This window comes from Sciurus carolinensis, chromosome 3 (genome assembly GCF_902686445.1).
Source record: "Sciurus carolinensis chromosome 3, mSciCar1.2, whole genome shotgun sequence".
NCBI classification, from domain to species: domain Eukaryota; kingdom Metazoa; phylum Chordata; class Mammalia; order Rodentia; family Sciuridae; genus Sciurus; species Sciurus carolinensis.
The window spans coordinates 21,511,794-21,539,066 of record NC_062215.1 but is presented as its reverse complement, the minus strand read 5'-3'; the positions used below and the strand labels follow the sequence as shown (position 1 = coordinate 21,539,066).

General features: G+C 39.1%; 4 protein-coding genes across 4 annotated transcripts; all 4 read right to left on the bottom strand.

The window, feature by feature from the left end:
- Window positions 1-1,098: 1,098 nt before the first annotated feature.
- Window positions 1,099-1,491, bottom strand: LOC124981287 (keratin-associated protein 2-1-like). Its single transcript, XM_047547573.1, has one exon. The coding sequence runs from the start codon at window positions 1,489-1,491 to the stop codon at window positions 1,099-1,101; it is 393 nt and encodes a 130-aa protein (XP_047403529.1).
- A 3,322-nt stretch (window positions 1,492-4,813) lies between these two features.
- Window positions 4,814-5,260, bottom strand: LOC124979268 (keratin-associated protein 2-3-like). Its single transcript, XM_047543786.1, has one exon. The coding sequence runs from the start codon at window positions 5,258-5,260 to the stop codon at window positions 4,814-4,816; it is 447 nt and encodes a 148-aa protein (XP_047399742.1).
- An 11,507-nt stretch (window positions 5,261-16,767) lies between these two features.
- LOC124979267 (keratin-associated protein 2-3) lies at window positions 16,768-17,184 on the bottom strand. The gene has a single exon (XM_047543785.1). The coding sequence runs from the start codon at window positions 17,182-17,184 to the stop codon at window positions 16,768-16,770; it is 417 nt and encodes a 138-aa protein (XP_047399741.1).
- Window positions 17,185-26,553: 9,369 nt separating this feature from the next.
- LOC124980940 (keratin-associated protein 4-5-like) lies at window positions 26,554-26,931 on the bottom strand. Its single transcript, XM_047547020.1, has one exon. The coding sequence runs from the start codon at window positions 26,929-26,931 to the stop codon at window positions 26,554-26,556; it is 378 nt and encodes a 125-aa protein (XP_047402976.1).
- Between the last annotated feature and the right edge of the window lie 342 nt (window positions 26,932-27,273).

The following is a 27,273-nucleotide window of genomic DNA, read 5'->3' as shown; positions in this document are numbered from 1 at the left end:
TGGTTTTGTACTTTAGATCTTTTTTTTTTTTCCACTTAAATATATGTTATGAGCAATTGTATGCTATTTCCTAACAGGTTTATAGTCTTCAACTTTTCTTCTATTTGTGTTATTTCTTTATATTGCTTATATTATACATTATTTGATATTTTTCTTATTTATCCTTCATCTCTCTAAAAAGACTAACACATCTTTGAAGCTGGGACACTTTTTTATTCCTTTGTGTCTCCTCAGCCTGGTCAACCTAATGCCTCCTTTATAGTACATGTTCAATAAACATGTAGATTGATACTAATTGATTAATTTGCTTGGAAAATACCACTAATGTAGAATTTCTGAACATAAAGACCAATAGAAATAGTATTCACAAGAGTTGGTGTTGTCAATAACATTCTCAAATCTCAAACACACAAAAGGGCATTCATTATCCAAAGTAGCATTTATACTTGGGCACAAAGAAATAATAATGTTAAGGTTCCTTCCATTTCTAACCTGCTGGGCCTTTGTGGTATACCCACAGGGGTCATCTCAGTAAACGAACCCTCAGACTGGGAAAGTAAATGTCAACCCAGATTCCGTCTTCCAATGCGCTCACTATTGGAGGACACTTCTCAGGTGGCTGACGTGTTTCTGGGAGACTGGGCATGTGATGAAGCTATGGTCACTTCCACCTTCCTCATTAGATACGATGCTCCGTACTTGCCAGGTACAATAATTATGAAAGAAAAAAAAAAAAAAAAAAAACTACTCAGAAAACAATTTAAGAGAATTATTTTGCATCATGCCTTGAAAATCTCTGGACAATAGAAAATCTAGCCAAAGGAAGTATCACAAAGACCATGATTTCTATGCTGAGAGTATTCAGTTTATTAGAAACAGACAACATGATACAGGAGTTAGATGAGGGTCCAAGGAGGACAGAGGATTCTTCATCAGTAATTGGTCTGAAAAGTGTCTTCCATGCATAGCCTGAGCTTGTAGGAAGAGAGAAAGGAATGGGCTTCTCAGGAAAATGCAGAGTGCTCTGTCGTGATGCCTTGAAGGGCTACAGGATGGACCCACATATCCACTGGGGCACCCTTAGTTATAATAGGCTGCTCAGCAGCAGGGGTTGCAGCAGGAGGTCCTGCAGGTGGTGCGGCAGGGCGCAGGCTGGCAGCAGGGGGGACGGCAGCAGGGAGCCTGCACACTGATGGGCTGGCAGCTGGTGGAGGCCCAGCAGCAGGGTCTGCAGACCACGGCGGTGCAGGACGTTGGGCAGCAGGTGATGGGGCGGCAGCAGCCTTCCTGCAGGCCACAGGGGTCGCAGCAGATGGGGCGGCTGCAGGGCTCACAGATGGGGCGTGTGCAGCGGGGCACGCAGGTCACGGGGCGGCACACGGTGGTCTGGCAGGACACGGGGCGGCAGCAGCAGGGGTCGCGGCAGCAGCAGGGCTGGCAGCAGCCTCCACAGCTCTGGGAGGAGAAGGAGCCACAGCAGGAGCCGGTCATGGTGGTGTGTGGGCTGGAGTAGTGTTGAGGACTTGAGAGGAGCTGGAGGTTCTCAGGTGTGATGTCTTCTTCCTTCTCTGGGCCCATTATATACCCTGGCCAGGTGCTGATGACCCCACAGCACGTGATCATTTTCTTGTTTTTGTTTATTTCTTCTGAATAATTTCTGTAGACATCTTTTAGGTGTTTGAGTAGTCATAAAAGTCTGTTTCCCTTCTTTAATGGAGATTCATTATATTTTGCTATTTATGGTTCACATATGAACTTAATGACCGTAACTTCAAAGTCTCCAATTATCTTAAGAATTTGATGATGCTTTTGCCAGTTGATGTTTTGACAGCACAACGTAGCTCTCATACCCTGATGGTTGCTAACAGTGGAAGTGAATTAATTAAGTTTCGAGCATCCTTTTCCACTGCAAGATTCCTGGGGAAAACAAGTTGGAAATACTACTATAGGAATGTTTTAAGAGCCAAGTTTTTTTTTTTTTTTTTTTTTTAATTTCAGTAAAAGAAAAACTTTCCTATCTACTTTTGGAGCATCATCAGTGGTTTTTGTCTTAGATACATGCTCACTGATTTCTGGGGTTTCATCTTTCCAAAGCAAGGTGAATTCTTTTTATTTATCATATATTGTATATTATAATTTTCTGTGTTTTTTTTTTTTCATTCAGTTTTGGAAAATTGCATTTTTCAAGGAATTTATCCATTTCATTCAAATTATCAAAAATAGCTTTCTTGGGGTACCAAGGTGAATTTTGTTATTTATAATCTTAATTACATATCATTGAGTTCTAACTATATTTCAAGCATCATGCTTCATGAAAGACAGATATGTGTTAGTTTATTCTTCATAACATTCCCTGGAGTCTGGCATTATTATTTTCCTCTTTTTCCATCTAAGGAATTACAATAGTGACTTGCTTATGGACATGTATCCAGTTAGTGTTTGAGCCAATGCTTATTCCAGAAACATTTGCAGGAATGTTGTACATTCCCAGGTGTTAAGAAATGTCTGCTTTAAGAATTTTAATAGTGTATTTATTTTAAAACAATTACTATTTGTGACATGACTAATTTTTAGAGTCATCTGAAAGGACTCTGTTACAGATATTCTCAAGAATTGGAAGAATTATCTGCTTCAGCTGTCTGAAAATTCTAAAACATGTCTTAATGAAATAGTATAATTGGACATAATGAATCATGGGGCACCATGAGCAAAACCACCAATATAATGAGGAAATCAAAGAACCTGAGCTAATTCAGATGAAGTTTGCCATCTTTCAATGTGATAAAACCTCTGGATAGAGACCCCAGGTGACATAGTTTCAGGTCCCCTCTTGCCCAGACCCGGTGTCTCCAACACCTCCTCGTGTACTAGACTTGAGCTCATTTCTGCTTACAAAACCAACCGTGATTTTTAATTGTTTCAAACTGTCAGGACTTGAAGGAAAATACTCCATGAACCACTGTGTAGCCTTTACATCTTGATTTGCTTGGGTCTGACATTTTTCTCTGTAGCTAGATCTGGGTTTGGAGGTTCAAGTTTATTCCACCTTCTGGACCATGCAGCTACCACAGTCCCTTACAGGCTTACCGGGACTTCCACCAGACACTGTGGAGGACCAGGGTATGGAGTTGCCATGGAAACAAATAAAATTTGGTAGTAAAGATGAGTTTGGGAGAAAACAAAGCATTGTCTGAGAAATCACTCCAAGATAAGGAAGTCTCTAGAAGGAGACTCTAAGTCTTCTTAGTCCAAGAAGGAAAATTCTGAAAGGAGAAAAATAAGTATAGTTAGAGAATTTTAAAAGTGGTGCTCAAGAACATGTAGAAAAAATTTGATTTGTAAGCCTATCCATTGGTAAACTACTAGACCCTTAATAAAGAGAAAACACCATTGTGCACATACTAAAAATGTAAACATTTTGAGTGTAAGAGGCTTCTCATTGACAAACTTTTACCACATTAAAAAAAAAAATACTTTTCTGCACAAGGTGACTTATTATTTAATTGTAAGAATGCACATGTCCAAAGTAAGGACAGAGAGTTGGAGAAGGGTGAGGATGCTTTTGTCTCCTCTGACTCCCTAAATACTTATTTCTTCAACAAATAATTCTCAGTTATCTTTTATCTGCCAAATATTGTGCAGGTCAGTGGGATCTGGTAGCAGACAAATTCAATCAAGCTCTCTGGTCACAAAGTTTACTCACCCAACTCTTCAACAAGCAGGGCTGTATGCCTCAGCGTACAAGCAGCATATTCCCCAAACTTTTTCAGGTCAGAGATTGGGAACCCAAAAGATTTATCTCAGGGAAAAAATAGTGATTAGTCTTCCTTACCAGACTAAAAGTGGCTAACAACAAAACCTTATCCAGTATAGATTAATGCCTCCACAGTGATATTGTTTAAATGGTAAAATGTGTCAAATTCGTACTTAGGATGGTTCCAACCAAAACTATATTTGTCCCTCTTTTCTCAATAGCAGCAATTTCACTACAAATAGAGTTGGTCATGGAGCCATGGAGAGAAAGAGATAGTGGGTGCTTCAGCATAGGGCATTCAGGGTTAGGAGTTCCCAGGTACTAATTGACATCAATCACTGCACAATTTTCTATACTGAGGAAGCAAATGGGACTGTAACTTAGGCTTCCTTCCCCTTATCATTTGTGTAAATCATTCACGAGTCACATGCATGGTCAGAGAGAACCGCTGTAGTCCCACAGCTTCCTCCCCTAACCACAAACTTGTTGAATTCACACATGGAGGTACAGCACATGAGATAATCTGAATTATTCTGATTTACTATTACCATTATAGACCATGCCCCTGGACCATTCTTATGTTAAAACTCAAAATACTTTCTTCAAAAGAAGCTTTTGAAGATTAAAAAAAAAAAAGAACAATAAAAACAAACATATTTGCTTCCCCAGAAATAAATTTTATTTATTTTGAACCATGCAAAAATCACAGCATAAAAATAATATCCTGGAAAAAAAAAAAACCCTGTCTGAGAACCTTGAAATAGTAGAAAGAAGATGATGAGTTAATGGGTTAGAGCTTCATTCAAGAGAAATTTTGATCTTTGTGTATGCATTTAAAAAAAATTCAGGAATTCAAATGATGACAGCTGGGATTTTTCTAAAGCTTGCAAAGAGGGCCAGATTCGCTGCATAACTCTGTGGGAAAATAGGCAGTTACTGCTGAGCTAGGTGTTGAAGAACAGGTGGGCTGCAAAGGCTGCATCGCTCATCTGATCCGGCAGGAGTGTCGAGAGTTGGTGCACGTTTCTTCACACCTGGCAAGATTATGTGTTGGGTGACTCAGCAGCAGGAGTTGCAGCAGGAGTTGCAGCAGGGGTTGCAGCAGGAGGTCCTGCAGGTGGTGCGGCAGGGCGCAGGCTGGCAGCAGGGGGGACGGCAGCAGGGAGCCTGCACACAGATGGGCTGGCAGCAGGTGGAGGCCCAGCAGCAGGGTCTGCAGACCACAGCGGTGCAGGACGTTGGGCAGCAGGTGATGGGGCGGCAGCAGCCTTCCTGCAGGCCACAGGGGTCACAGCAGATGGGGCGGCTGCAGGGCTCACAGATGGGGCGTGTGCAGCGGGGCACGCAGGTCACGGGGCGGCACACGGTGGTCTGGCAGCACACGGGGTGGCAGCAGCAGGGGTCGCAGCAGCAGCAGGGCTGGCAGCAGCAGGGCTGGCAGCAGCCTCCTCCACAGCTCTGGGAGGAGCAGGAGCCACAGCAGGAGCCACAGCAGGAGCCGGTCATGGTGGTGTGTGGGTTGGAGTGGGAGTGAGGACTTGAGAGGAGCTGGAGGTTCTCAGGTGTGATGTCTTCCTTCTGCTTTTTGTCCTTTATATACCCTGGCCGGGTGCTGATGGCCCTCTGGACACAAGGACATTTCCTGGAGTTGTGGTTGCCATTGAAAGAAGAACTCTGAATTCAGTTCCTGAGGCAGCAATTCCAGCCTGGGAGTAGGATGATTTCCTGTCTACCTGTGGACATTTTTCCTTGAAATGAATACTTGATGATTTGAATCATCTGAAGAATTGCTCAGCCACCAGCCATCCTTCCAGAGGAGGTCATGTGACTGGTTGAAAGTTTGAAGGACTCAGTGCCAGTCACAGCACACTTTCCTCTTGTTCACCATCTGTGATGAGGCTGTTCCTGAATCAGGCCTGGTTTCTGACTGGCTCTGAGACAAGGGGCAATTTCCTAAAAGACAAAATGACTCATAAAAGGAGATGTGTATCTATTTAGTGTGGGAAAAAATGACCCAGTGTTTTTGTACAGCAACATATTGCTTCACCTTGTTTATAAGGAAACAATCACCAAAACCACTAGAGTGATTTAAAAAAAATAATGTGAATAACCCTCTAATTCACAATCAACTTATATGAACACTATATAAACAGTGCTAAACTCTTCGGTGGTAGAGAAAGAAAAATAGGGAAAATTCTGAATAGTTTCCTATCACATACTAATCACAAATATTAAAATAAAAAAGTAGATAAAGTAAAGGAGAAGAACTTCTCAGATCAATAAGGTCAAACAAAATGAAGACTTTATTTATACTGTGACTTTTGAATGCCATTTTCTGATTGTAGTCTTGGATATAAATTTGAAATTGGAGTTATTCTTACTTTATAAATGTGACATAAGCATTCTCCACTAAATTTTTCATGAATCTATTGAAAATATTTATAAGGGAGTTGATTATCTTTCTGTAGTAGACTGGTTGTTGGTTGAGGTTTTGGTCGCATATGAGGTATGGAGGTAGGGTTATAAGAAGTACAAAAGAAGGGGAATTTAGTAGGTTCCTGACTGATAAACAGCTTTATCTTTTAAAGGCCTAGCTAAGAAGAATGAGGATCTAGAAAATAAAGGAGGAACTGGAAGAGAGGTAAAAGATGGCATTGTCCCAGTGTGATTGCTGGCCTTCAGGCCAAATTTGCCTCTGAGGTGTGTTTTGTTTTATGTGCTTTAATAATACATCCTTTGGTCCACCATATCCCTGATTCCTTTTTTTTTTATTAATTTTTAAAAAAATTATTTTATTTTATTTGTTCTAATTAGTTGCACATGACAGTAGAATTCATTTATACATTTTAATAGATCATACATAAATACAGTGTAATCTCTCAATTTTCTGATTGTAAATATTGCAGGATCACATCGGCCATTCAGTCCTACATGTACAGGACATAATAATGTCTGTTTCACTCCACTATCCTTCCTTCTCCCATACGCCTTCCCCTCCTTTCACTCCCCTCTACCTAATATAAAGTAACTCTGTTCCTCCTTACTCACCCTCCCTTATATTATATCAGAATATTCTCTGATATTTCTCCCACATATCAGAGAAAACATTTGGCCTTTGGCTTTTTGGGTTTGGCTTATTCCCCTTAGCATGATATTCTCTAACTCCATTCATTTACCAGCAAATGCCAGAATTTCATTCTTTAAAGCTGAATAATTGAGGTCTCTGAGTTTATGATCCATCATGGTCTGTCACATTTTTTGGAAGACCAGGTTAGTGAAATGATTTCTCCAAAGTCATACAGATAAAGAATAGACAAATCTTCACAATTCCACAGGTCTTGTGTACACACACACACACACACACACACACACACACACAAGTACACACTGATGAGCAATTCACTCCAAACAGTCAAAATGCAGTGGCAGTTATTTTTAAAAAATTGTATTTCATCTACTGAAAGAAGAAGAAATTGCTTGATTTATGGCTACATGTACTATTTGTTGGTTTAGAATATATACAGAGATCCATATATTAGGAGTGGTAACATGTCTGTAAATCTACTGGTTTTGTTAATTAGCAGAAGGGCATACAACTAAGATATCTTTTTTCTAAAATTGTAGATGATCAGAAACTTTGTTGTCATATCAATAAGAAGGGAACCTCACTGCTACTTGGACAATATATACATCGCTTTGATATGGGGAAGCTGCCTCCATATCCAGCCTATTGGCAGAGTTTCAGTTAAGAGATTTTCAGACACAGATGTTGCTCATTTACCTTACCTAAGTTTTAAGATAATGAAAAGGGGACCCTAATTCTGTTTCCTGGCCCAGTCTTAATGTCAATGCTTTTGCAAATAGATGTTTGGCTTCAAACCTACTCAAACATCACTTCATGTAATGTTACCAGAATTCTACCATGCCTCAAAATCCTATAATGAGAGAAAAAGGAGAGCAGATGTGTAACAACCACTGCATACTGGCCACTGCTGGTATAAATTGGATCAACAGTAGATTTACAGCCGTCCAGCTGCTTGGAGCAGAGCTGAATTCTGACTCAGAGAAGCAGCAATCAGCAGAAGCACAGGACTAATGGTGGTTTTAGAAAAATAAGAGGGTTTGGGAAAATTAGAGTAGTATTTTACAGCAATGCTGGGCACTTGACTTGTTGGTAGTTGAGGGGGAAGAGTACTGGGGGAGAAATGAAAGAGGATTCATAAAGATATCACCATCAGACAGATCAGCACCTTGAGCAGAAAGGAGATTTATATATGATGCAATAAAACTGGCATGACTCCTAACCAGACTTTCACTCCCCTGGAGACAGTGATCATTAGCTCCCCTTAAAGGGGTATAAGAAATTTATCAATACACTAAAGACATGAGGACAGAACCCTTTGACATGGACATATTCCCCTGGCTTGGAATTAAAAGCAGACTACTAAAGAATCCTCCAGATAATAGTGGGAGAAAGTTCCATTCCAGCAGATTAGCAAATCTCAACTTAGAAATATAGGAAATGTGAGAAAACAAAGAAATACAGTGCCTCCAACATTCTATAACTCCCATCAACTGACTCTTCAGGTATCAAAGTGGATTACATGCCAGACAAAGAATTTTTAAAGTTAATGGTTAAGATGGTCAAGGAAATAAAGGAAGATATAAAAATGAACTCAGAAAATACAGGAGATAAAAAATCATTTTAGTATTGAGATAGATATTCTCCAAGAGAACAAAACAGATATCCTGGAAATGAAAGAAACAATAAATCAAATTTAAATTTCAGTGGAAAATATCACTAATAGATTAGGACATGCAGAAGACAGATTTTTAGGCCTCAAAGACAAGATATTTAAAATCTCAATAACTCAGTCAGCAGTAAAGGTGATTTGAGACCATGACCAGAATATTAAGGAAATCTGGTACAACAGTAGGAGACCACTTACAAGGATTACTGGTATTGAGGAAGGCATGAAATGCAAACTAAGGGAATGCATGACCTTTTAAGTGAAATAATAACAGAAAAATTTCTAAACTTAGAGAATCCAAACATAGGATGTATTCAGAACCCCAAATAGATAAGATCTAAAAATATGCTCTTCAAGACACATTATCATAAAAACATTTAATATTCAAAAGAAGGATCATTTTTAAAACTGCAAGAGAAAAACACAGATCATATTTGGAAGTGAAACAATACAAATTGCTGCTCATCTTTCAGCCCAGACTTTAAAAGCCTGGAGGGCTTGGAATAATATATTCTCTGAAAGCTAATCGATTGCCAACCGAGATTGCTATATCCAAGTAAGCTAATCTTTAGAATTGAAGGTGAAACAAAAGTCTTCCAAGATAAGCATAAACTAAAAGAATTCATGACTTCTAAGCTAGTACTACAGAAAATACTTACAGAAATATATTCTGCAGGTAATATATGAAACAAAGTTCAGAGCAGGCAAATGAATGAATCTCACTAGAAGAGTAGCTAAGTAAAAGAGAGTCAAGTCTGAATAAAACATTAGAAACAAGTGAAAATGGCAGGAATTAATAACCATCTTTCTATAATAATATAAAATGTAAATCGCCTCAACTTTCCAATTAAGAGACATAGACTGTCAGAGTAGACCAAAAAACATGACCCAACTAGCTATACATTATTTACAAATTTGAAGGTGAAAACATGGAAAAAGATATTCCATGCAAATGAAGTCCTAAAGCAAGTATCATATCTGATAAAGCAGCCAAAATTAATCAGATAAGACAAGGAAGGTCACTTCTTACTGGTTAAAGGGAACTGTCCAACAAGAAGATAATAATGAATATAATGAATATGTAAGTAGGTGCTCCAAATGTCAGTGCACCTACTTACATAAAATAAATATTGCTTGATGTAAGTTTTAGATGGACTTCAGTACAATAATGCTGGGTTATTTCAATAACTTCTCTCACTAATAGATAGGTCATCCAGATATAAACCAAGTAAAGACTCTTCACAATAAAAGATATTATCAATTGAATAGGCCTAACAGACATCTATAGAGTGTTTTATCCAACAACTGAATTCACTTTTTTCTAAGCTACACATGAAACTTTCTCCAAAAGATCATATTTTAGGACATGAAGCAAGTCATAGCAAATACGAAAAAATCAGAATAATTCTGTGCATTTTATCAGATCATAGTGGAATGAAATTAAAACTTAATAGTAAGATAAAAAAACAGAAACAATTTTAGCATGTGGAGATTGAGTAATACATTCTTAAATGAGGAATGGGTCATAAAAGAAATCAGAGGAGAAATAAAAAATGTCTTAGAAGCAAATAAGAACAGAGATACAACATATTAAAATCTTTGGGACATTATGAAAGAAATTATAAAAGGGAAGTGTATAGCCTTGAATTGCTACATTAAAAAAAGCAAGATACAAAATAATAATCTAATGTTACATTTCAAGACTCTAGAAAAGAAAGAACAGACTAATTTCAAATCCAGCATAAAACAGGAAATAATTAAGATTAGAGCTGAAATTAATGAAATTTAGAATTAAAAAAGCAATACAAGGAGACTTTTTGCAACAAAGAGTTGATTCTTTGAAAAGGTAAATAAGCTTGCTAAACTCTTAGCCAAACTAACCAAAAGAAGCAGAAGATCCAAATTAACAAAATTAGAGATGAAAAGAAAGATATCACCATAGACATTTCTGAAATTCAGAGGATAATTCTGAACTATTTTGAAAGCCATATTCTAATAAATTGGAAAATCTAGAAAATATTGACCAATATTGATCAGACATGTGATCTACCCAAGAGAGGATATGGAAAAGCTAAATAGATAAATATCAAGCAATGAGATTGAAGCAGTAATAAAAAGCCTTCTGACAAAGAAAAACCTGGGCCAGATGAATTCTCAGCTGAGTTCCACCAGACCTTTAAAGAATAACTACTGCCAATCCTCCTCAAACTATTCCATGAAGTGGAAAGGGAAAAAACACTCCCAGATTCTTTCTATGAAGCCAGTGGTATCATCTTGATACCAAAGAAGATAAAGATATATCAAGGAAAGAAAACTCAGACCAATATTCCTGATAAGCCAAAGCAAAATTTCTGAATAAAATATTAGCAACTGGCACCTCAAAAACATTAAATAAGATTGCATAATCAAATTGTTTTCATCCCATGAATGCAAGGCTGATTCAATATACACAAATCAATCAATGTAGTCCATCACATAAACAGAATTAAGGACAAAAATCACACGAACATCTCAATAACTGCAGATAAAATCTTCAGCAAAATTTAATACCCATTCATGTTAAAAGAAACTGGGGAAACTAGGGAAAGAAAATTTACCTCAACATCTTAAGGGCAACATATGATAAACCCAAAGCCAACATCACACCCATTGGAGAAAAACTGAAAGCATGTCCTCTAAACTAAGGAACAAGAATGTCCACTCTCACCACTGCTATTCAATATACTTCTTGAAACTCTAGCCAGAGCAATCAGGCAAATGAAGGAATTAAAGGGATACAAATAGGTAAAAAAGAAATAAAATGATCTCTGCTGATGACATGATCCTACAGATAGAAGACCCTCAAAATTTCTCCAGAATTCTAGAGTTAATAAATTAAGCAAAGTAACATGATACAAGAGCAACATAAAAAATCAATAGCTTTTCTATGCATTAACATTAAATCTGTTGAGAAAGAATCAGGAAAACAACGCCATTCCCAATAGCCTCAAAAAATACTTGGGAATAAATTAATCCAGGAGGCAAAAAGATCTCTACACTGATAATTATAGAACGCTGAAGAAAGAAATTGAAGAATACCTTAGAAGATGGAAGACCTACCATGTTTTTTGGATAGGTAGAATTAACATTATTGAAATGTCCATATCACCCAAAGTGATCTACCTATTCAATGCAATCCCCATCAAAATATCAATGATGTTATTCACAGAATTAGAAAAATAAAAACCATCCTAAGATTCATTTGGAAGAATACAAGACTCAGAATAACCAAAGAAATACTTAGCAAGAAAAGCAGGGTTGGAAGCATCACAATACCTGATCTCAAACTATGCTACAGAACTATAGTAACAAAACAGCACGGTACTGACATCAAAATACATGTGAATACCAATGGAACAGAATAGAAGACACAGAGACTAATTCACATACAGTCATCTAAGCCTTAACAAAGATGCCAAAAACACACACTAGAGAGAAGATAGCCTATTTAACAAATGGTGCTGGGAAAACTGGTTATCACTTTGTAGAAAAATGAAAATAGATCTCTGTCTCTCACTGTGTACAAAAATGAACTCAAAGTGGATCAAAGACCTAGGAATTACACTAGAAACTCTGTAACTGCTAGAAGAACATATGAACTCAACACTCCAATATATTGGCACAGGCATAGACTTCCTTAATAAGACCCCTAAAGCTTGAGAAATAAGGAATCAATAAGTAGGATGGAATCAAATTTAAAAGACTTCTGCACAACAAAGGAAACAATAAGAGCATGAAGAAAGAGTCTACAGAATGGAGAAAAATCTTTGCCAGTTACAGGGGATTAATATCTAGATTGTATAAAGAACTAAAAAACTTCATACCAAGAAAGACAATTTCCCAAACAATAAGGGAGCAAATGATCTATATAGACATTTCTCAAAAGAAACACAAATGGCCAAAAAAAAAAAGGTATGAAAAAATGTTCAATATCCCTAGCGATCAGGTAAATGCAAATCAAAACTAACTAGAGAGATCATCTCACTCCAGTCAAGTCTGGCAAACTCAATAATACAAATAGCAACAGTTGCTGGTGAGGATGTGTGGGGTGATTGGGAGTAATACTCATATATTGTTGGTGGGTCTGTGTGTTAATATAACCACTTTGGAAAACCTTTGGAAATTCCTCAGAGGGTTAGAAATGGAACCACCATATGACCCTGCTATCCCACTCCTTGGTATTTATTCAAAAGTACTATGATCCGCATGCTATAGTGATGCATGTATACAAATGTTTATAGCAGCACAATTTGTAATAAATTGTAACCAGCCTAGGTGCCCACCAAGAGGTGAATGGATAAAAAAGTGTGTCACACACACACACACACACACACACACACACACACACACAGGGGAGTTTTATTCAGCCACAGAGAAGAACGAAATTATGTCATTTGCTGGCAAATGGAAAGAAGTTGAGAAAATTGTGTCAAGTGAAATAAGACAGACTCAGAACGTCAAAGGCTGAATGTTGTCTCTCATATACGAAAGCTGGAAAGAAATAAGGGGAAAGAAGTTGGGGGGAATATCATGAAGGTTTAATGGTGAACAATGGAGTAGAGGGAGGGGTTCAAGAGAAAGGGAGGAAGGGTGGGTGGAGGAGCCACTGTGGAATGAAACTGGCCAACCCTTGCTTATGCATGCATAAATACATCACAGTGAATTCCACTTTTCTCTCTGTCTATAATGCACCAATTAAAAAAAAAAAAACAAATCAGTAAATAAATAGAAGGAAGACCAGCAGAGTAGAGGAAGAGAACCAGGATGAGGGAAGGGAAAGAGGAAGAACTGGGATTGAGAATGAACCAACCGTGCTATATGCATTTATGATTAGGTAAAAATAAACCCCACCATTTGCATAACTATAATGCACTAATGAAAACATGAACAATCCTATAATGACATTTCTTTTCCCCGTTTCTCTGCTGTGTGGACTCCCTTGCTGTTGCAATTAAGATCTACATTTGTTGGACAAGAGGCGTGTCCCAGGTCCTTATGACATGGATTTTTTTTTTTTTTTAGTCACATTATTCCAGTTCCACACATTCTGCAAGAGCATTATCACCAGTGGGAGTAATTAAACATTAACTCTTGTGGCACATAGTTGTGGAATTTTTGCGTTTGCATTGAAAAAGAATGTAGTGATGGTAAGCCATGCTGTCTTAATAGTTTTATGAGTTTTGTTTTGTCAGGAAGTTACTTGGAGGTTGCTGGATGTCAGGAGACTTCTAAATTGTGGGAATAGAACATGCATTCCCTGGAGAATTCATGCTCAGAAATAATCTTAGAAGTATTTCCTAATGGTAAGAGACAGAGATGGAGATGAGGAAGAGGGAGAGGGAAAGAGCAAAAGGACAATGAGGAATAAAAAGGACTCAAATTCTTCTCTACCAGTGAGCAGTTGTCTAACTTGGAGCAAATGCCTTACACTCTCCCAGACTCATCTGTAAAACAGGCAGTCTTTAGGGCCTGGTGTTCTTCATGGGCTAGTGTATTACAAAATCCACACAAACATGGAAGACAGAGAGATGGATATTATTAACTGAAAAGGAGAAAATATTTTAGTTGGAAAAGACAGAAAAACAATCCTTAGGGAACAGGTGGAATTTGTGGATTTTTTTTTCTGGAATTAAAACATGTTTATCTTTTCTCAGTGGTTTTGGTATTCATCTGTCTAAAATGTCAGGGAAGACTAAAACAGATCATTTTTTGGGATCTCTTTCTCCTTTTAGTTGTTTAGTTCCCTTGTAAGGCTCGGTATGAAAAAAAAAAAAAAAACAACTATCAGATACACATATCTAGTTCTTTTTTCCTATTGCTAACCTCCTATTCACAAATCCTATAATCTAGAATTCACTCTTATGGACTTAAGGAATCAATTTTTCAAGACTGCTTTCATTCTGAGACAACTTTAATGCCATACCCAGTCAGATTTCTTTTTGCCTCTTTTGTTGTATTTATTAGAAAAAAATCTATTTTTGACAGTGGATGTGACCTATACTGGGGAAAAAAAGTTGTGACTGGTAAAGTGTTGCCCCTAATTTTTTCTGACTCCCAGAAAGATTTAATGTGGAATAGTTACGTATTTTTATCCTGTTTGATACAGTGGTGTTCAGATGCACTGCAAGAACTGGAAATGAATGGGACTAGGCACTTAGCATGCCCCAGGTGCTTTACATACATAAAGTCAGCTAACCTTTCCAGCAGTATGCATTGATAAGTCTTAATTTTCCCATTTTGCAGATAGGAAACCCAAGGGTCAGAGAAGTTAATTTAGACTACTGCTGAAGTTTTTTGCTTAAAAAATATACCTTTTAGGCTTTTGTTGGGAAGACAATTCCCTTCCAATTTAGTTTGATTCAACAAATAGAAATCAAGTACCAGCTATGTACTGAACATTGAGCCCAGTACTAGGAGCCCAAACCAACTAACCTTAGTCCTTTCTTTGGAGGCAAAGAAATAGATCATCTAGATACAGTGCCTTGTAGGGATAAAGGTAGGCTCAAGGTGCTACTGGAACATGCGAGGGGTACCTAATCTAGCTGATGTTTGTACAAATGTGCGTGTGTATTTGCCCATGTGCACACACGTGTTCACGTGTTTGTGTGATATGAGGTTAGGTCAGGTCTGCTGGAGACTACTGAACTGAATCTTGGAAATGAATCAGAGTTCAGTAGGTAAAGAAGGTGGAGGGAATGGGTAGATGAAAGAATAATTGAGATAAATGAAAGAACATGAGAAAAATCAAAAACACATGGAACTGCATGTGTCCAGTAACTTATGAGAAGTTCAGTGTTGCTTGAAGCAAAGCTTAGGGGAAGTGAGTGGTGAGATAAGGAGCTCAGAGATGAGCAATGGGCAGGCCACAAAGACGCAGGTTTGCTGTTCATGTGAGCTGTCTGGAGAATAGCCTGGGGTCCCCCTGTGCCCTTCAGACCCTCCTACCAGTATCTGTGGCAGCTGCCTTTTCCCATCCCGTCCCCTCACCAACTCTGTCTCCTTTACTTCTTCCTCTTCACTGCTCCCTCCCTGTCTCCCACCTCTACTTGAGTCCCTTACCTCTTTCTTCCTTCCTGTATCTTTTGTTGTTGTTTTCATTCCATCCTTAACAGGATCTAGATGACTTCTTTTCACACTTCTATTTGGAGACATTTCTCCTCCAAATTGATCTGTGTGATTTCAGCCTAGCAGGTGCTGCTTCCATCTTATTAGTGTATTTTTTTTTTCTTAATTGTGAGGGTGTTCATTATTTCTTGTTCTGGCGGATGTTCTTGGATGACCTCTAGGGCCATGCTTTATCAAATCCTCAAATTGCTCAAATCTACATCTTTCTCTGAGTGAACGGTCCTAAAATTCTAATGTGTATGAAAATCACACAGGAATGATAAAAAGATGAATGAGTCTCAGCCCCGAAGATTTTGATTCAGTAGGTTTATTTTGAGCCTAAGGATATGCATTTTTAAGTAACCCAGGAGATTCTGATATGGGGATTTCAAAGTGCATAGACTGGGCTTTGCAAAACGCTGCTCCTGAGTGTGGTTAGGAGCTGAGAAGTTCGGTGCTTGTCCTTTGCTGCCACGGTGGGCTTGGTATAGTCTATTCCCACTCCTTCCACCCCTCTTTATTAACACCGGGTTTACTTAATTGTGGAGCTCATTGGACTGCAAGGGATGCGGCTAACTAATCGCTAATCAGGCAGCATCTGGTACTCGAAGAAGATCCTCCGTAATAGTCAATGAATGGTTGAACGAGTGGGATCTCTATGGATACAGTTTTGATTAGGTTGAACTTTAGTTTCCTTATGTAGATTCTGCCCCTCTGTGCCCACTCATCAACGTGCATTCATGAATGACTCAGAAAGCAGCATAGTTTGCCAGGCCAAGAAAACTTAGTTTATTGACAACAGTGAGCAATGCATTACAGAGGATGATGGGGAGGATTCGGGCAGCTCAAACCATCAGGTTCAGGATGGGTTTGCAGAATCCATTTTGGGGACATTTAAAAGTGGACTGACCATCTATGGTGGTGTCAGCTGATGTAGATGTCTGGGAATTTGGCAGAGGGTGGTGATGAAAATCTGCTTATATCTGACTGTCACCAGATGGTATGATGTAAAACTAACTGTTATCACCTTTGAAAAAAGTTTTATTTTCTTTTGACTTGATTGAAAGGCCAAATAGGTGCTGAGACTCCAGTGTGTTGCTCTATGGGGATATCAGGGGCTCAGCAACAGGAGTTGCAGCAGGGGTTGCAGCAGGAGGTCCTGCAGGTGGTGCGGCAGGGTGCAGGCTGGCAGCAGGGGGGCCGGCAGCAGGGAGCCTGCACACTGATGGGCTGGCAGCAGGTGGAGGCCCAGCAGCAGGGTCTGCAGACCACGGCGGTGCAGGACGTTGGGCAGCAGGTGATGGGGCGGCAGCAGCCTTCCTGCAGGCCACAGGGGTCACAGCAGATGGGGCGGCTGCAGGGCTCACAGATGGGGCGTGTGCAGCGGGGCACGCAGGTCACGGGACGGCACACGGTGGTCTGGCAGGACACGGGGCGGCAGCAGCAGGGGTCGCGGCAGCAGCAGGGCTGGCAGCAGCCTCCACAGCTCTGGGAGGAGCAGGAGCCACAGCAGGAGCCACAGCAGGAGCCGGTCATGGTGGTGTGTGGGTTGGAGTGGGAGTGAGGACTTGAGAGGAGCTGGAGGTTCTCAGTTGTGATGTCTTCCTTCCGCTTTGTGTCCTTTATATACCCTGGCCCGTTGCTGATGGCCCTCTGGACATGAGGACATTCCTTATTAACCTTCTCTCCAATTAAGTAAGGAGTTAGCATTGACTAATTTTTGTTGTTGTTGTTGTTGTTTTTGGTGCCCTTACCTCATACATATCCATGCATATACACCACAAATGTTCCTTCCTTTGTTTATTTTTACCAAATTTAGATGTGGGATTCAATCCTGATGAATTTGCCTTTGAAATATTTCTAACCCACTAAAGAGAAAAGAATGTGTTTTCTAAACTAGATAGTACCTAATCATTCTGTCTCTTGGCCCTGAGGCCAGCAATTTATTCCTTACCTTCAAAGACGCTCAGGATTACCACCCAAGCAGTGACTTGCTTATTAGTACACAGAGACGTGACAGTAACAGGTTAATAGCATCATTCCAGTGCAGACCAATAGGCAATTGCTTCCTGGATCTCTCCTTCCACAACTCACCTAAAGGCAGGCCTGTGGTTTCCCACGTGAGGAGGGACCACATGCAATCCTGCTACACTGGTTTTGCCACTCTCCCCTGAATTGGATCTGGGCTTTCCTACCCTGCTTGCTGATGTCTCCTTGACCTGGAATGCCCTCCTGCTCCTTTTGATCTGAACTCAACTTCTACCCTGTTTGTAAAACCCGCCGCAGAGATTCATTGCACTTTTTGTCTTTGTGATTTATTTGGGATTAATCATTGCATCTATGGAGTCTGGGAAGGGACTGTAGAGAGTGTACAGGTCTATTCCCTCATGTTAGAGCAGAGGTTGTGAGGGTCGACTAAGGTCACATAGTGAAGTTGCCGTATGAGGACTGAGCACCAAGACTCCTCAGTCCTCATTAGTAAGTGGCCTTGACATTGAGCTTTCTGCTTACCAGGCTCCATGAACCAGGGCTTTATTAAAGTAAGTAGTAAATATCTTCCTTTATTTAAGCAGCATCACTAGAAGTGATACTGAAAGAGGATGAAGGGAGCGTTTGACTTCAATGACAAGTAACCAGAAAGGGTCTGATGTCAGTCTCAAAGTGTGAAGCTGTGAAACATGCCCTTGTCTAATTCCTTGTAATGTTATTTTATTTGCACCTTCACCCTGTGCATTATGCTTTTTGATGAATTCCATAAGTGAATCTTTTGTTTCTGAAGTAGATCTACACTTTTTCTTCGGATCTAATTTTTATTTTATTTGTTCTAATTAGTTATACATGACAGTAGGATGCATTTTGACACGTTGTACGTAAATGGAGTGCAGCTTCTTACTCTTCTGGTCCTACACAATGTAGAATCACACTGGTTGTGTAATCATGCATGCACATAGGGTAATCCTTTGGATTTAAAAAAAAGAATTCTGTCTAATCAATCAACTTATTTTCTACAACTGCAAAGGGAAAAAAGAGCAGAATTCTTGTGAAACACAATTTAAATGCTTTTTAAGCATTTAGTCATTAGTCCTAAAATCACCCTCTCTCAAGTGGGGAGGTTTTGTTGTTGTTATCATGAGGGAATCTATCCCATTTCGCACTGAAGATACCCTGGAAGACATCATAGACGTGAACTATATCAAATTCATCCTCCATCTTTCCTCAGACCAAAATTTCCCTCCTGACTCTTTCATGATATTAGTTGATTTTTTTTACTATAGATAGATAATTATCTGAAATACTGTGTCTAGAATTATATGCACTGTTCTTGCAAAACAATATTATGATTTGATAGAAGGATGATATTCTCCTGATTTATTTACATACGATCTTTTTTTATTTATGACAAACTTTCTGTGGATATTTTTGGTCCAGCAATCCTTTGAGCCAATGTCGTATAACATAGTTTTATAAGGAATCCTATTTTCTTTTACAACTAGTCTTATTCTGGCAGCTAACACCCATTTTCCTGTAAAAGCATTTTTTTTTGTAGCTCCTGGGTGGTGGTTTCATTTGTCAGTACTGGATTTCAGCTGCCATTTTCCTGCCTACTATACAAGAACTTCAAGTATCCATTTACTGAGTACTTCTTATGTTCCAGAGATGGTGACAGGTACTTTACATACCTTATCTGATTAATGATCATGATAATCAACAGAGATAGGTATTATTATCTCCACACTATAGATGAGGAGTCTGGAGCTTAGAGAAGTTAATTATTGTCCAAGGTCACACAGCTCTATAATAACATTCTAGATTCAAACCAAAGCATGTCTGACCCATAACCCTGTGTTTTAACAAACATGCTTACACATAAATGATATTATCCTTCAATTCAACATAACTAGGTCACTTTATACTATTCACATTAGCTTCATTTTATCTATTAATCTAAAATTTATTAGCCTATGGTCTCTAGAAAGTTCATCAAAAATTAAAATATAACTAACCCTGGAACATACTCTTGAGCATTTACTCTATTTTCATTTTCTTTGTGGAAAACAACTTGCTTATTTTTGCATACTAACCAATGCATTAAGCTAGTTTCTCACTGCTACCATGGTTGAATGAGCCAGCTATTGCTGCATGACAAACAACCACAAACTCTCATCACACACAATAATAAGTATTTATTTCTTGGTCGTGTGCCTGCAGGTCAGCTGAGGTTGGCTGATTAAGGCTGGCCTTCAGGGCGCAGGTTGGTTTAAAACTTCTTTTTGATTTAGAGTTCCCATACTTAGCAAATAAAAATACAGGCTCCCAGTTAAATTTGAATTTCAGATAAACAACAAATAATTCTTAAAATTATGTCCTAGTGTAGATGGGGTATACTTACATTTAAAAAGTGTTTGTTTTTTATCTGAAGTTCACATTTTAGCTATCACCCCTCTGACCCCCAACACTGCTTCTGTTTTACACTACTAATACCAGGAAATCAACACAGCAATACCAGTCATGTGGGCACATTTCAAATCTTTGCTTGAGCAGGAAAGGATATTTCTCTTGGCCAAAAGGGAGGGAGAGAGAAAATATTAAAGATGTATCTAATTTACTGAAGTGGAGAGTCAATTATTCTAGTAATCTCTATTGTGAAGTTTGGACACAGATTCTGAGAATGTCAAATTAGATTATGTCTAGGGTCTCTGTCCATGTGGGTAACTTTTTACTCCTCCTCCTTCCTTTCTTCCTGGATAGTCAAGAAATGTTTTTGACTTAACAAGAACCACCTGATTTCTCTATAAGAAGTTCATAAGGTCTCTCTCCTATGAGCTTATATTTGGGTATGTAAGAGAGGAAAGAATACCAATTGAGAATTACACCAATTTTATGAGACAAGATATTGACTTAATCAGATATTTCATTAGAAATATTTCATTGATTAAAATAAAAATAAATTAGTGATTGACAAGTGAAATTTTCTCTTGGGAAAAACGTAATTTTGGGACTTGCATTAATATGGATCTCTCCTCTGACTACATAGATATAAGGATTCTGATTTTTTTTTTGTACTAGGGATTGAACTCAGGGGCACTCAATCACTGAGTCACATCCCCAGCCCTATTTTGTATTTTACTTAGAGACAGGGTCTCACTGAGTTTGTTTAATGCCTCTCTTTTGCTGAGGCTGGCTTTGAACCTGTGATCCTCCTGTCTCAGCCTCCCAAGCTGCTAGGATTATAGGTGTGCACCACTGTGCCTGGCTAGGTTTCTGATTTTAAAGTAATAAATTTTTTTAGCTAAAAGATAGTAGAGTGAAACAGACACTATTACCTCAAGTACATATATGACTGTATGACCGATGTGATCCTACAATACAAATAATCAGAAAAATGAGAGATCGCGATCCATTTATGTATAATCTATAAAAATGTATAAATGCTTTCTACTGTCATGTACAACAAATTAGAACAAATACAAAAATTAAAAAGAAAAGAATAAAATTCTCAGATTGCCCAATGAAGATGAATATCAGCTGCCAGTTTGTTCACTCTGGAACTGACTCAAAACCAGATTCTTCAGTGTGTGAGATGGTAATGCAATTGTAGATTATGAGTCAGTGATGCAGGGCTGGGATTTTAATGTCTTCTCACAAAGCCTAAAGATATTAAAAAGCTGAGACTTGGGAGGACTTCCTGTCTGAGATAGGAGAACTGGAAACATTAAGTTCACAGATCCAGAGAAGTCTAATGAATCTTGCTCTTTGGAGAAAGTTGATAGAAGAAGAAAATACTCGATATCAATACTAAAAACTTATAACTAACTTGGATTTGGGATCCAATTTTAGACTTCCCTGTGTATGGGAATACTAAGCTTAAGAAATCCATTTGTTTCAGGCTAGAGAAATCCCTAGAGCTCCGTGCAGTAGCAAATTCGAAACCATTGTGAGGAAGAACCAGTGCCGGTCCATTTCCTCAAATAGGACGTTATTATATATCATGAGTTAATATTCTACAGGATTTTCTTTTTATTATGGGTCTTGAATGTTCCTTGGGTGTGGGTCCTTATAACTTTTGCCAATATAAGACCAATAACTCATTATTGGCCTCAGTTATGTATGACTAGTATGGCTTCTACTCTGGTTAGTTAGTTTGGTGTTACAGTGATGGATAGGATTTTCCCCTAACCTTCATCCATGTGATTGTCTACCACTAGAAACCACATGATTCATCTGAATGATAGTGAAAATGGGGGGGCCCAACACCTTGGCTTGAACATTCCTTAGCGAAATCACTTTTTTGAGAGGGAGGGGGACCTTGGATATAGTTATTCCATTAACCCATAGGAAAAGATGAACTTTGCCAGGAATGATTAGGGGATTTGTCCAATTATAGTACCCCTCCTAAATTAAGTATATATTGTGGGTTCTCTGTCCTTGGCACCAAGCCAGCCATATAAATTGTTTATGTTCTGGGCCTCTTTCAGTTTCTCCTACCAAGTTTCAATGGTTGTAGTTTATTGATAAAAGAAACAGAAGAAATGGCACTACCTACCTCTTGATAAATTTTCTTTTTCTCCTCATCTTCCTCCTTTTCTTTCCCCATCAAATCATATACTCAGATGCGTAGGTATGGCAGGGTCTATTTTGTTACAAGGCACTAACAAGAATTTCTTGCAACCCATGAGCAGCTAGTGTCAGGTGCTCAGATGGGCTCATTCTCCCATTCACTTGCCTTAAATACAAAGAGCTATTATTACATGCAATCCCTGCTCTGAAAATCATTCTGGGTAAAATTTTCTGATCATAACTCATAGAGGTGAGAATCCAACTCATCTGCTTGAATAAATTCTTTAGTCACTCAAATAAGGGCAAGGTGGCAAGGAAGGGATCCTCATGACTGACATTAGCTCAGCACAGCTTCCTTCTGTCTGAGCACCACACTGACCAGCAGCATTGTTTCTGTTTTGGCCTACCGACTAACTTAGACCAGTAAGACATGGTGGAGTGGTGTTATATGTAGTTCTGAAAACTACACTTCCAGTCTTGAAGTGTTACTTTTGATCTCTTGGAATTATTTTGCCATCCTAGACATTGTGGAAGGTTTTCTTTTTAAGAAAATAAATTTTGATGGTATCTAAAGCGATGGAGATTTCAGATTTCAGGTCAGGGTTTGAGAAAACTTGACATTGCTTACTCATAGTGGAGATTTTGATCATCAGTGTAGAATTCTCACTTCAGTACTTTAATCTGAATAGGTTGAGGCTTGGAAAGGAGTAGATTCTCACCATTTTGTTTCAGAGGCAAACTTGGAAAAAGTCATAAACATAGTATCCAGGAATAATGGGATTGAGTGAGAACTAGAAAGTTCAATGTGGAAGACAGGTCTAAGTCAGGCATGACATTTTGGTAAGCTAGACCGAGAAGAAGCATAAGTTCATGTCACTGAAGTCTTAGCTTGAAGCTTGAGGGTTGTTTTAGAGACCAGTGGGATATCTTCGCTGATGGGAAGACTATTGAAAGGGTCAGGTTTAAATGACCAATTATATCTCTAGTGGGTCCAAGAATAATTTGATCTGACTTTGTTTAAAAGAGATAATCAGAGTAGATATCTTACCTACTATACTGACCATATGTCCATTGGTAAAGGTAAGAGGAATTAGTGTATTAGAACCCTATGTTAAGTACCTGCTTGCCTAACTATGTTTAAACCTGTGAATGCACAGGCACCTGGCACCTTAAAATTTCCATACTTAGATTTTACACCCAAGAGATTCAGACTCACCTACTGTCTGGACAAGTCCAGGTATTGCTCTTCTTTAAAAGCTTCCCTGGTAATTCCATGAGCAAACAGGGTTGAGAATCACTACTTGAAGTTTAGGGTTCCTGATGCTATATTGACTGCAAGACCAGCATGCTTCAGGATGAGATGTTCAGCTTCCCCATGACTCCTGCAGGGAGCTGGACCACAAACCAGGAGCCTCTCTTAGTGAGGTAGATGTGCAAGTCAGTTAATTGGATGGACTGGTAGAAAACAAACCAAATAGATGTTACCTATATGGGCAATATAGAATCATGTATAAATTAGGTAGTGCACGTACTTTTTTGTATGTTGTGCTTATGATTGTGTGTGTGTGTGTACATACACATGTGTGTCTTCAGTCATGATGTCCCCTATGAGATCCAAAGGTGTTCATCCACCTGCTTACTGGACCTGTCCTCTTGAATATCTGGTAAGCGATTCTGACATGAGCAATTGTTTCTTCAAGCTCTCCAGTTTTCCACTGCTCAGTAAATGAAACCCACACTCATCTAATTTCTTAATACTCCATCCTAGAATTCTGATTACTTCCTTTCCCCCACATCCACCCATCAAGTCCTTTTTATTTGATACCAGTAAACAGTATCCCCAAATCTTCTGCTTATCTGCATGTCAACTGCTAAACAATCTGTCTGATCTCTTCCTGACTACTCTCTCTCTCTTTCTTTCTCTCTTTTCCTCTAAACTCTTGGGCCTGATTCTTGTTCTTCTAAGATCAATTCTCTACCTATCTATCCGATTATTTTGTCTGTTAAAATACAACTAATTATAAAATATTTCAATTATACAAATGACATAAGGACTGATAAACATATTCTCATCACATGTCTTAGGAAATAAGACCAGCAGCTGACCAGTGTAGTTGAAATCTCTGTTTCTTTCCCCCCATCTCTCTTCATTGATTCTTCTTCAACCTAAGTTAGTTGCCATCCTGAATTGGATGTTTATCATTTCTATACATTTGTTTATGCCTTAACTGTGTGTGTATACCCCAAGACATATTCAGGGTTGTATATCTAAGCACATACAGAAATGGTATCATACTACAAATATTCTCCTAAGCTTGAATTTTCTCCTCAAGAGAATATTTGATCTTCATCCATGTTTATACAGGTGCTTACTCTGATTGCTATTGTCGTATTGTATGAATCAATGTGTTGTACTTTAAATATCTACTCTCCACACTTTTGGTAACCTAAAAGTAGACATTTGATTCAACATTACTGGGGCTATGTTACCCTCCCAAATGTGGATGGGCCATAGACAATCCATAGAAGACCCGAATAAAATAAATGTCTGTGTAAGAAGGAATTCCTCCTGCCCACTGCCTTGATATCAGTCTTTTCTGAAACGTTGACTCTTCTTGGGTCTTGAGTCCACCCACATGTGGGCTGGAATGACTTTGACTCCCCTGGGTCTCTGCAGATCTTGGGACTTTTCATACTCCATATTCATGAGATCATCCTGTACTTTTCTCTGTTAGTGTATTAATATAAAATTGATTTAAATATTTTCTTTTTGGGGAAAGGGGGCACTGGAGATTGAGCCCAGAGGCCCTCAGCCACTAAGCCACATCCCCAGACCAGTTTTATTTTTTATTTTGAATAGAGTCCTGTTAAGTTGCTGAGGGCCTCGCAAAGTTGCTGAGGCTGGCCTTGAACTTTCAATCCTACCATTTCAGCTTCCTGAGCCACTGGGATTACAGGCATGCTCCACCTTGTCCAGCTAAATATTTTCTAATTTTGAAACTCTTCTAAATTTCTAGAACAAACTCTGGTTGGTTATGATGTACTACTCCTTTTGCATATTGCTCAGTTTCCTTTATTAGTATTTATTTGGTTTCTGCATCTGTGATCTTCAATAATTCAAACCTATAATTCTCCTTTATCACACCATGCTTCTCTGGTTTTGAAATTATGGTTGCACTCACCTTATTAAAATTAGTTGAGAAGAGTTTTCTTTTTTTTCTTATTCTTTTATTTTTCCAGTTTAAAATCCTTAGAAAGAGAAATGAATTTTGAAATTCTAGACTTCTAGAGCAATATTTGTTAGAATATTAAGTGTAGAGTTGTTTGAACCATAAGGAAAATCCTGAAAGACCACAATCAGAAACACATCACACCATTCAGATGAGGCACAGTTTCTTAAAAATACAGTGAAATCTGCATTTCTTCTCAGCAAAACTCAGTGGGGGAATACAACACTCTTTGTAAACACACATTGAAATGTTGTTTATTGAATGAATGAATGAATGGAGTGTATTACCTTCTTTGTAGGAGATTTTCCTGCTTTCAATGGCATGAACTGTTTTTCCCCAGAAATTTGGTTGTACATTTTTCTCCAAAACAAAGCCAATGGTATTAAGAGGTACAATGTATTAACAGTGTAATGTGTTTTAAGTCCTAATTTGGGATATGGAGACACACAGGCCATACATGCATGCATGCATACACACACACACACACACACACACGTGCACGCGCCACTCTTGTGTTAATATCTCAAGTTGTCTGTGTTTGACTTAGCATTTATTTTCAATCTTATTTCCACATGGACTGTTCTGTGTCTTCATGTAAAATACAATTGCCTGGTTACTGAGTAAATGATTATGGAAACAATAGAGAACAGTATCAAAGAATTCTTTTGTGCAGCAAAGTTTATCAGAAAGCAGAGGAGCAACAAAACAAGAAAATCACTCTAGGAGAGGATCTAGGAATATAACTGGACCCCCAGAACTGAGGGCATAAAATCAGTGCCTATATTGGGGCTATGGTTAATGCTGAACTTTTTGGGAAAAATAATATAGAGCCTCCAAGCAGTAAGGAGAATGAGAAATTTGTAGGATTAGGATAATTTATTAGCTGGTGGATTACAAATTAATTCATATTTGATGACAATGTTGGAAAGAAGAGAGTTTAAAATGAACCATAAAGTGTTTACAGAGTCCCTGGAACAGTGTTGGGCTCATTGGAATCAGGGGGCACATCCTGTAACCAGGTAGCACCAGATTCCATATGTCCTAATGGTGGGCACAAAAGAAGTTCCACATTTTGTGGGGACAGAGGTGCAGGAGGAGGTGGACCTAGGACTGGGGCTCAGCAGTCGGGGACGGCACAGCACATGGGACGAGGGCAGGTAGAGATGACGCAGGTGGGGCGGTAGCAAGTGGTGTGGCAGGAGACATTGCCACAGACTGGACGCAGGCGGCAGCAGGTTTGGCAGCAGCAGGAGTCACAGGAGGGGCGGCAGCAGCTGGAGATGCAGCAGCAGGGGCGGCAGCAGCTGGACCCACAGCCACTGGAGCCACCACAGCAGCTGGACCCACCACAGCCACCGCACCCACCACAGCAGGGGCTACAGCAGCAGCTGGGGCGGCAGCAGGTGGTCCTGCAGCAGGTGGTCTGGCAGCAGCTGGGCTGGCAGCAGCCACAGCCCTGGCCGGAGCAGCAGGATCCACAACAGGAGTTGCACATGGTGTCAGAGGATGGAGGTTCTGGCTGGGTTTCCCGAAGAGTGAAGTTCTTGGGTTTGAAAGTCTTCTTGGCCCACATCCCCCTTTATATCCTGCTGAACTTCTCTGTCACCGTGTCATTATTTCCTTGTTATTATTTACCTTCCTGGAAAACTTAATCATTTAATTACATAATAGGATGTTTCTAATTAAGTACCCTAAAAGAAAGAAAATGACATAGCTCCTTTTCCTGTTGTGCTCCTGTGCTTCCCATTGAAACATTTGTCAACTTTCTTCCTTAGCCGGTGTCACATTTGACCTTGGCCGATGCAGTGGTCTTTCATGAAACACTCATTAACGTGAC

Bases quoted from the DNA above. Each gene is read 5' to 3' on its own strand.
- LOC124981287 (XM_047547573.1), bottom strand. From the start codon at position 1,491: ATGACCGGCTCCTGCTGTGGCTCCTTCTCCTCCCAGAGCTGTGGAGGC.
- LOC124979268 (XM_047543786.1), bottom strand. From the start codon at position 5,260: ATGACCGGCTCCTGCTGTGGCTCCTGCTGTGGCTCCTGCTCCTCCCAG.
- LOC124979267 (XM_047543785.1), bottom strand. From the start codon at position 17,184: ATGACCGGCTCCTGCTGTGGCTCCTGCTGTGGCTCCTGCTCCTCCCAG.
- LOC124980940 (XM_047547020.1), bottom strand. From the start codon at position 26,931: ATGTGCAACTCCTGTTGTGGATCCTGCTGCTCCGGCCAGGGCTGTGGC.